At 55.8% G+C, this 10,234-nt stretch overlaps 1 protein-coding gene across 4 annotated transcripts; it reads right to left on the bottom strand.

Annotated features, from left to right (window-relative positions):
* Window positions 1-2,354: 2,354 nt before the first annotated feature.
* On the bottom strand, window positions 2,355-9,007 carry LOC101012125 (fructose-bisphosphate aldolase A). 4 transcript variants are annotated; one of them, XM_031661547.1, is made up of 10 exons: window positions 8,489-9,007; window positions 8,234-8,316; window positions 5,400-5,532; window positions 5,105-5,316; window positions 4,064-4,118; window positions 3,789-3,949; window positions 3,377-3,460; window positions 3,092-3,266; window positions 2,741-2,940; window positions 2,355-2,653 (listed from the first exon to the last, which is right to left on the bottom strand). In XM_031661547.1, the coding sequence occupies exons 3-10, from the start codon at window positions 5,509-5,511 to the stop codon at window positions 2,558-2,560; spliced, it is 1,095 nt and encodes a 364-aa protein (XP_031517407.1). In that variant the 5' UTR covers window positions 5,512-5,532; window positions 8,234-8,316; window positions 8,489-9,007; the 3' UTR covers window positions 2,355-2,557. The 4 variants fall into 4 exon arrangements, with proteins under 4 accessions (XP_031517407.1, XP_031517404.1, XP_031517406.1 ...); XM_031661544.1 differs by lacking the exons at window positions 8,234-8,316; window positions 8,489-9,007 and adding exons at window positions 5,726-5,879; window positions 6,819-7,591; XM_031661546.1 differs by lacking the exon at window positions 8,489-9,007 and having other exon boundaries at window positions 7,954-8,242.
* Between the last annotated feature and the right edge of the window lie 1,227 nt (window positions 9,008-10,234).

Below are 10,234 nucleotides of genomic sequence, written 5' to 3'. Positions count from 1 at the left end.
CACCTCCTGGGTTCAAGCGATTCTTCTACCTCAGTCTCCCGAGTAGCTGGGACTACAGGCGTGCACCACCACACCCAGCTAATTTTTATATTATTAATGGAGACGGGGGTTTCACCATATTGGCCAGGCTGGTCTTGAACTCCTGACCTTGCGATCCACCCGCCTTGGCCTCCCAAAGTGCTAGGATTACAGGTGTGAGCCACCGCACCCAGCTGAAACTATTGATCTTTAAACAATCTCTCCAGTCTCTGAGCCTCTGCACGTTCCCTTTTGGAATGTCCCCTTTGCCGTCTTCTACTGACCTTCAATTTTTATTTGCTTCACTTCAGTGTGTTTCCCAGAGTTGAATGAGGCTAGGCAGACAAATAAATCCAAAGTTTGGGGGAATAATAGTGATTGGTTTTGTTTTAGATGTAGGCAATAGAAACAAAATATGCAGAAAAGGGAAGGACCAGGTTTTATTTTAATTTTTATTTTTTGAGACGGAGTCTGGCTCTGTTGCCTAGGCTGGAGTGCAGTGGCACAATCTCAGCTCACCATTACCTCCGCCTCCTGGGTTCAAGCAATTCTCCTGCCTCAGCCTCCCGAGTAGTTGGAACTACAGGTGCACACCACTAGGCCTGGATAATTTTTGTATTTTTAGTAGAGACGAGGTTTCACTATGTTGGCCAGGCTGTTCTCAAACTCCTGACCTCGTGATCCACCCACCTTGGTCTCCCAAAATGGTGGGATTATAGGCATGAACCACTGCGCCCAGCCTAGGATCAAGTTTTTATACTCCTAGAAGGTTCTAGGTAAGTCCGTTCTACCTCAATCACTGCAGATATTCTCTAGGTCCAGAGGGCTGATGTAGTTACTGTACACCCCAGCCTGGGTCATTGGGGAAGGGCCCAAAGTAAGGGCACAGCACGCTCATTCTAGCTTCGTGGAAAGCAGCAGCTGCAAAGGCTCAGTTCTTGACCTGGAGCCTGAGCTCTATAGCTGAACTTCTGTATCTGCATTATCAAGGGGGTGCTGGAAACAATTCAAGGTTTTTATGGGATTCCATTGCCCAAAGGAGACTAAGAAGCCTTCTCTAATTCCATCTCCTGTTAAAATGGGAAAACAGGCCGTGCGCGGTGGCTCAAGCCTATCATCCCAGCAAATTGGGAAGGCCGAGGCTGGCGGATTACCTGAGGTCAGGAGTTCAAGACCAGCCTGACCAACATGGCGAAACCTCGTCTCTACTAAAAATACAAAAATTAGCTGGGCATGGTGGCGTGCGCCTGTAATCCCAGCTACTATGTAGGCCGAGGCAGGAGAATCACTTGAACCCGGGAGGGGGAGGTTGCAGTGAGCATCGACCGTGTCATTGCACTCCAGCCTGGGCGACAAGAGCGAAACTCTGTCTCAAAAAGAAAAAAGATGGACGGGTGCGGTGGCTCACACCTGTAATCCCAGCATTTTGGGAGGCCAAGGTGGGCGGATCACAAGGTCAGGAGATCGAGACCATCCTGGCTAACAAGGTGAAACCCCGTCTCTACTGAAACTACAAAAAAATTAGCCGGGTGTGGTGGCGGGCGCCTGTAGTCCCAGCACTTTGGGAGGCTGAGGTGGAGAACCATGTGATGTCAGGAGTTACAGACTAGTCTGGCCAACGTGGTGAAACCCCGCCTCTACTAAAAAATACAAAAATTAGCCAGGTGACAGTGGCATGTGCCTGTAATCCCAGCTACTCAGGAGGCTGAGGCAGGACAACTGCTTGAGCCTGGGAGGCAGACGTTGCAGTGAGCCAAGATCGTGCCACTGCATTCCAGTCTGGGTGACAGAGTGAGACTGTCTCAAAAAAAAAAAAAAAAAACAACAACCAAGAGATATGCATGAGCATCCTTTCCACCAAGCAACAGTTCAATCTTGGGCAAAAGAGCCTTAGGTTTAAGTTGAAAATAACAGCATCTACTCATATAGAACACCCATTATGTTGCCTAGCTCATGTCACTCAGGAAAAGTGAGCTAATTAGTGGGTTTCTGTCACAGGGGTCTTCTGCCCCCCTTGAGTTCTGGGCCTAAAAGTGAGGCTGAGGCTGCAGCCTCCTAAGACATGAGCAGTTACAACCATACTCCCCAGCTGCGAGCCCTATCTGATGCTGTTAGGTGAAGGGGCAGAGCCTGTAGTGGCTGGAAGAAAATGTCACAAGCTCTCAGCCTCTCTCAAAGCCCTGGCCAAGTATAAAACAGAGCAGGAAACTCCTTTCCCCTTTCACCCCTTTACTGCCCCGAAAGGAAGAACAGAGAACAGGGGCTCTTTCTTCTTCTGGGCTCTGTTGCCTCCCCAGGCCCTCCCCTGCATTAGACACAAGACACGGATGGCCGACTCCCCCTTAAATAGCTGTTTATTTGGCAGTGTGCTGGAAAGGGTGATGGACTTAGCATTCACAGACGACACCATACACCACTGTCACGAGGGAGGCAAGAGCGCGGGCAAGCCAGTCTGGAGCCCCGAGGAGGAGGCCCCCTCTTCAAGAGTGGGAGGGGGGCGGGGCCTGGAGTGTTGGGGGCAGCCTGGGAACACCTCCGCTTAATAGGCGTGGTTAGAGACGAAGAGGGACTCGCTAGCAGCAGCTCCGGCATGACCGCTCGGGGTGTACTTTCCTTGACAGGCAAGGCTGTTGGCCTAAGCGGGGAGAGGGGTGGAGTGAGAAGGGTTCTTCTCCAAGTCCCGTCCACCCAGGGACCCTGCCCACCTCCTGCCTATCCTTACCAGGGCTCGCTTGACGTACTCCTCCTGTGCAGCCTTCAGGTTCTCCTTCTTCCCACCCCAGGCCTTCAGGGCAGAGGCCTGCAGGGCTCGGCCATAAGAGAAGGTCAGGGCCCAGGGCTTCAGCAGGGGGCACTTGTTAATGGCATTGAGGTTGATGGATGCCTCCTCCTCACTCTGGCCTCCAGACAGGAAAGTGATCCCTGTAGAGCAGGGGCGAGAGGCTGTGGTCAGAGACCCAGGGAGCTGGCAGGAGCTGGTGGAAGCTGCCATGGAAATCCGTCCAAATGGGCATAGGGTTATGGGTAGAGCTCATCTACTGCCTAGAGGTCAAGATGACAGTGTGGGCCTCACCAGTGACAGCCGGGGGGACTGTGCGGCGCAGCGCTGTGACGGTCGCCATGGCAATCTCCTCATGAGAAAACTTCTGGGTGCAAGCGTGGCCTGGGGTGACCATATTGGGCTTCAGCAAGGTGCCTTCCAGGTAGATGTGGTGGTCGCTCAGAGCCTTGTAGACAGCAGCCAGCACCTGGAGCAGAGCAGGGGCATGGTGGGGTAGTGGGGTGGAGGGGAGGATAGGGGTTAGCCCCAGGGTCCCCGCCCAGTCACCTTGCACTGGTCAGGCAGGCAGTCACTTACCTTCTCGGTCACATACTGGCAGCGCTTCAAGTCATGGTCCCCATCAGGGAGGATCTCAGGCTCCACGATGGGCACAATGCCATTCTGCAGAGTGAGGGACAGGGTCACTGAGGCCTCCTAACCTGGAGTCCCACCTACCGCTCTCCATAGCCACTGGTTAAGACCATATCTTGATGATGCCAGGGACTCAGGCTTCAAAGCCCTCAGCAGATGACAGGAGACAGGCGCCTCCTCAGATCCACCCACAATCCCTCCTTAGCCCCTCTGCCTTGAACAGCCCTTGAGTGCTCTCCACCGGGCAAAGCTGATGCTTGCTTTGGGGGAGATAGGCATCATGGCGGGTGACTGGCAAGTTAACGACACTGGAACCAAATGAGGTGGGAGGTGGCCTATTGGGGACCTGCAGGCCCACCTGCTGGCAGATGCTGGCATAACGGGCCAGGACATTGGCATTTTCCATGATGGCGAGGGCTGAGGGGGTGTGTTCCCCAATTTTCAGCACACAACGCCACTTGGCGAAGTCAGCTCCATCCTTCTTGTACTGGGCACAGCGCTCAGACAGCCCATCCAACCCTAAAAGACGGAGGGGTCAGAGCACAGTGGGGAGGGGCATGTGGTTTCCACTCCTCTCAGCACCCAAACCTACTCTGGCTGGGTTCGTAGGGCAGAGAATCAAACAGTTCTCACCTTGGGTGGTAGTCTCGCCATTTGTCCCTGCCAGGGGAACCACGCCCTTGTCTACCTGTTGGGGTTGGGGTAACAGCATTAATACACAGGAAATGACCTCTAGTACCCTTCCCACTGTTGCCCCGGCTGGAGTACAGTGGTGGGATCTCAGCTCACTGAAGCCTCCACTTCCTGGGCTCAAGTGATCCTCCTGCCTCAGCCTAAGTAGCTGGGCGTGAACCTCTTTCCTCTTCTTTAGCCCCAGTCTTCCCCCAAATTTACTTAATCTCTTAAATTGCATCTCAGGGCTGGCAAATATTTTCACTTAGTTACAATTATTTAGTTACTTAAGCCGGGCGCAGTGGCTCACGCCTGTAATCCCAACACTTTGAGAGGCCAAGAAAAGCGGATCACGAGATCAGGAGATTGAGACCATCCTAGCTAACATGGTGAAACCCCGTCTCTACTAAAAATACAAAAAAAAAAAAAAATTAGCTGGGCGTTGTGGCGGGCGCCTGTAGTCCCAGCTACTCGGGAGGCTGAGGCAGAAGAATGGTGTGAACCCAGGAGGTGGAGCTCGCAGTGAGCTGAGATCGCACCACTGCACTCCAGCCTGGGCAACAGAGCCAGGCTCTGTCTCAAAAAAAAAAAAAAAAAAAAAAACTACTTAATATTTAGTTGCTAAAATACTTAGTTACAATTAAATTAAAATATTTTCACTTAGTTCACTTAGTAACAATCCTCTGAGACAGGATACACTGGGATATTTGACAACAGATATGTTGAGTGAATTGGGTGTCAGGAGACTGGGGCTCTGCCACTTACTCTGAGCAAAACACTTCACTTCCCTGAGCTTCTGAGATTTTCATCTGTAAAGGGGGAATAATACTGTTCTCTTAGAATTGTGAGGATTAAAAATGTCGAGTAAATGCCCTAAGCCTGAAGCAGGCTCCATGCAAGTCTCTAGGCCTCCAATCCAGCATTCACTCCCTGCCTCACTAACCTGGATTTCCTTCCTCCATTTCCATCTCAAACCTCACATCCTGAGGCCCTGCCCCTCACCTTGATGCCCACAACACCGCCCTTGGATTTTATAACTTGGGGGAAGGGACGACCATCATCCGCCTTCTGGTAGAGTGTCTCGTGGAAGAGGATGACACCCCCAATGCAGGGGTTCACGCGGTCGTCAGCTGTCAGCAGCAGCTGGCGGTAGAAGCGCCGGTTCTCCTCGGTGTTCTCGGTGCCAATGGACTGCAGCCTCTTGGCAATGCTCCCTGGGAGTGTCACATGGGAATTAGGGGACCAGCCTGCCACTCCTAACCCTGCACCCTCCACCCATTCTGTCTCCTGCCCGCACCAGTGGACTCATCTGCAGCCAGGATGCCCTTGCCGGGTGCCACGATGCGGTGAGCGATGTCAGACAGCTCCTTCTTCTGCTCCGGGGTCAGCGCTGGATATTGGTAGGGCATGGTGCTGGTGGTAGCAAGTTCCTGGGTACAGGAAGCAGGGGAAGGACTAGTTAGCTGGGGTTTCCCATCATCTCCCAATGAGCAGGGCTCCTCGCCTGGAGGTCAGGGAAACGTTCCCTACCTCCCCTGCCCCACACCCAGCAGGCCCTGGGGCGCTTCTGGTCCCCAGCTCTACCGTAGGCCCAACTTCCCTATACTAGGCCTGCCCCTGTACCTTTCCTAACTCTGTCTGGTGCTGGGTGTTGCCCAGCTGAGGGTGGAGTTGCGCACTGGCAACTGGGGGAAAGGAAAAGGCCATAGCCATAGACAGGTGGGTCATGTTGAAGCTGGACCCTTCTGGCTTGCGCCTTGCCATGGGGTCACCTTGCCTGAAAACAAAACCGAACCGGAGTATTTTAGAATGTAAAGATTGAATCGAGCAGAGGGCCCAACACCCTCGTGGGAAAGGGCCCAGATAAGGGTAAAGTCTGTGCTTCAAGCCACACAGCAACCCCGAAGCCAGATCTGAGATTAGAACCCAGCTCTTCTGACTGCCACTGGGGTGTTCCTTCCAATCCACCCAAGATCCCAGGGCTGGCCCGGGCTCCAAGTCTTCAAGGACATCCCAAGGTCAGGCTTTTCCCCACAAGGGAGGGGGTGGGTGGTAGGAAAGGGGTATTAGGAAAAAGATAAGAGAGCAACGAGAAGCCCAGGAAAGGGCGGCGGAACAAGCCCTAGCCCGAGGCAAGGAAAGCGGTAAGCTTTGCCGTCGTCACTGTTCCTACGGGGCAAGCGCCTTCCCCTGAAATATGCTCCTGTCGCTTCGCACGGCTGCAGCTGTTCCGGGCTCAGAATCAAGGTCGCCCGATAAGGAGAGACAGGGAAAGCGTTAATGGGGCAACAAGCACCGCCAAGGGGTTTCCCCTCCTCACGAGGGGCGGCCCGTTTCCCAGGGCAGAAACCAACCTCCCGCTTGCGAGAACCCTGGGGCTGTACACGGGCCGACCCCCACCCCTCAGTGGCTCTTAGGATCCCCGCCAGGGCTAAGGGGCCCTAATCCTTTGCCACAGGGGTCCCTGCAAGAAAAGGGGAGGGGAATGGTCCTTCATCTCATCCGGCTTCCTCCCCCGCCATGACTCAGCACGCGCTGCCGCTGCATTGCGCAGTTATGGGACCTCAGGCTGGAGGAGCCGGAGAGCCTGTGTGTGGCTGGTAGTAGGGAGACGCTGGCATGGGGTGGGGTGCTCCACGAGGACGCCCAACCCGCCACTGCCCCCAAGATCCCTCTCCAAGGTCCCTGGTCCCTGCACGTGAAGAGGGGCGCTCACCTGGCACAGAAGAGGGGCGGGTGTGCAGGGTGCGGCGGCAGAGGGCGGCGGGCTGGCGAGTGGACTCAGGGAGCGAACGCGGCACTCGTCACCAGGACCCCTTCTGCGGCGCGTTCCGAGAGGAACGCAGGCGATTCAGCCTCGGAGGGGGCGGCGCAGGGGGCGGGAAAGAGGAAGGCAGCGCCTGGCCTTTTAAAGGCACCACTCCGCCCTCCGCCGAGCATTTTCCTTTACGAGGAGCGGGCGGCGTCCAATTGCAGGCGATAGACTGGGCTACAGACCGCCCCTGAGAGGCGCAGCCCAGAGGCCGCGCTAGGAAGGGGCGGGCGCCGAGAACACGATCCCTCCCCACCCCCCTCGGACGTGACTCGGGCCACATCCCGCGGGTCGCAAGCTCCCGCCCCTCCGCTCCTTTCCCCCTAGCCTGGTGCGCTCTGGGGCGCCGTGACTCAGCCAGAATGTTGGCACTGGAGAAGGGGGAGACCGGGAAGTGGGGGATGCGGATAGAAGAGTCGGAAACGAAGGAGGCTGAGTTTCGTCGCCCAGGCCGGGCCCGCGGCCCGGGACCGCCCCAGCTTCGGGCTTCGCGGCTGCGGCGCGTGTCACCATCGGGGCCACATCGCGCAGTCGTGCCTCAGCCTGCCTCGCCCGCGGGCTGGATCCGCGCGGAGCCGATCCCCAGTCACTGCCCCAGGCGTAACAGAGGCGGAGGAAAGGGCAGCGAGAGGACGCGCAGGCAGCGCGAGAGGGCAGCAGAGCTGGCGCAGCGCGGAGGCGAGGCCTCCCGGTGCGAGCTCCTGGCTGGCAGGCCGGGCTGGGTCGCGCATGCGTGCGCGCGCTCTGCCTGGGCCGCCGCAGCCAGGCTGGTTGTCTTCTGCGCCACCGAAAACCAGAATGCGCGGCTATGGACCGGCCGCTGCTCGGCCTCGGGCATGCGGGGCCACAGTTCCTGCCAAACGCCCTCCTTGCGCCTGACTTCCATCTCCAAAATAAAATCCGTCCTCGAACTGATCTGTCTCCCAGATGCTTAGCCCCCTGCTCCTACCGTCCAAGTCTTCCCTCCTCACCCGGACCCATCTGGACCCTGTCGGCCCAACCCCATCCCCACCCCGGCCTGGTCCTGCAAGTGGCCCACCTGCGGCAAGGCTGAAGGAGCCGGCAGAGCCTGGTCAGCAGCGAGTGAGCCAGGGGTGCCCGGGCTGGGTTATAAGGCGGCTCCTGCCCGCCCCACACGTGTCCCCGACCTTCTCCGATGACCCCTGCCCTTTTCCCGCCACGGATCCTCTGGCAGGGACCTATATTTAGGGAAACCTGAAGCCCCTGACATTCACACCAGCCTGGGGCCCGGCATGGAGGAAGGGGGAGGAAGCCTTGGGTCGGCCCTGTTGACGGGGAGGGAGCCCTTGCCCACTCACCGGTGCTTCAGAGGAAATTTCTTCTTTGGAAATCCAGACGGAGGCCCTTGATTGTCAAGAGAAATAAATCTTTGGCCAGGGACCTGTGGGAGGGAAAGGGGTGAGGGGACTCAGATCACGTGGCCTCCCTGCCACCCTCCCAGACTCCTCTAATCTCTCTCCTCCCCAGACTCCCTGCCGTGATGGTGGCTGTTCTGATTCTCTGGAGCCCTGGTTTTTTTTAGGAAGGAGAGCAGATACTGGCACTACACTCACCTCCTAAAATAACCGAGAGTCCGTGGATGGAGTGTGGTCGGGCACCCTTGTGTACCCGGTACTCAAGGGCCAGGCTCCTCCTATAACACTTGTGTGTGGTGAGCAGCGCCACCCCCCTGCCCACCTTCAAATAGAATCGTTGACGTGGGGAGGGGAAAGGGAGCCAGGACACCTGCCCCAGCAGTAGCCCCTCTCTCTTCTGGCCCTCCAGAGGAGCTGCCGTCCAGTCGGCCAAGAGTCCTGCCCTGCAGGGAGCCAGGCCCCGCACTGCCACTTCCAGTTCCCAGGCCTGGGTGCTGGGCAGGCCATTTGTGGTTCCAGTGGCCTGGAGAAAGGCTCTTCAGGGAGGAGGGCCCATGGGCCCTGGGGGCTGGCCACTCTCCAGAGGACAGGGGCCCTGGGTTCTCATCGGAGCTTGATTTCGAAGCAAAGACAGTTGAGGCTCTGGCAGTCGGGGAGTTGGCACGTACAGGCACAGTCGCAGAGTGGGCAGCAGCGGGGGCAGCGAGGTGCCCAGTCCTGAGGGAGGAGAGAGAGGGGTGAGGTAGGTGGGATGGGGCCAAGCCTGTTGCTCTCTAAGGGGAGAAGGGAACAAAGAGGCCTGGGAAGTTCCACTTGCCCAGTGGAACAGAGGGTACTGTCCATCATTCCCAGAAACAAGAGCAATTCTCTGTGCTGTTGAAAAATCAGCAATGAGTCCTTGTTCTGAACAACTGAGTTCAGGAGCTAGAAGCAACGATTTGGGGTTCTCTCCTTCCTATTTTATGGGTGAGAAGACTGAGGACCAGAGAGCAACTGGCCCTGGGTCCCATGCTAAAATTTGGGCCTCCCAGTGTCAAGCTCAAAAGATGGCTCTGCTACAGTCCCGGGGTCTGTGCAGTTGAGGCAGTAGACAGAGAAAGCACATACATTTTTCTGTCCATCATGAAAATGACTTGTGGGCTTTATGGACTTCTTCAGCATGAGACCAAACTATAGGGTCTCATTCTCACTATTTTTGTGCATCTGCTCTCTGCAAGGAACAGACCGCATTCGTGAATGATTTAAAAAATCTTTCCAGGTATCTTTGAAAATGGCAATTTACATATTTTACTTTTCTTTTCTTTTCTTTTTTTTTTTTTTTTTTGAGACAGGGTCTCACTCTGTCGCCCAGGGTGGAGTGCAATGATGCGATCTTAGCTCACTGCAACCTCCGCCTCCTGGGTTCAAGCAATTCTTCTGCCTCAGCCTCCCAAGTAGCTGGAACTACAGGTGTGAGCCACCACACCCAGCTAATTTTTGTATTTGTAGTAGAGATGGGGGTTTCACCATGTTAGTCAGGCTGGTCTCGAACTCCTGACCTCAGGTGATCCACCTGCCTTGGCCTCCCAAAGTGTTGGGATTACAGGAGTGAGCAACTGTGCCCTGCCATATATATATATATCGAAATGGAGTTTTGTTCCTGTTGCCCAGGCTGGAGCTCAATGGCGCGATCTTGGCTCACTGCAACCTCCACCTCCAGGTTCAAGTGGTTCTCCTGCCTCAGTCTCTCAAGTAGGTGGGATTACAGGCATGTGCCACCACAGCTGGCTAATTTTGTATTTTTAGTAGAGACAGGGTTTCGCCATGTTGACCAGGCTGGTCTTGAACTCCTGACCTCAGGTGATCTGCCCACCTCGGCCTCCCAAAGTGCTGGGATTACAGGCATGAACCACCATGCTTGGCCCATTTTTTGTATTTTTTTTGTAGAGACAGGGTTTCTTTTTT

Source organism: Papio anubis, unplaced genomic scaffold (genome assembly GCF_008728515.1).
Source record: "Papio anubis isolate 15944 unplaced genomic scaffold, Panubis1.0 scaffold1864, whole genome shotgun sequence".
NCBI lineage: Eukaryota > Metazoa > Chordata > Mammalia > Primates > Cercopithecidae > Papio > Papio anubis.
The sequence above is the reverse complement of the archived record's forward strand: the minus strand, read 5'-3'. Positions and strand labels throughout refer to the sequence as shown.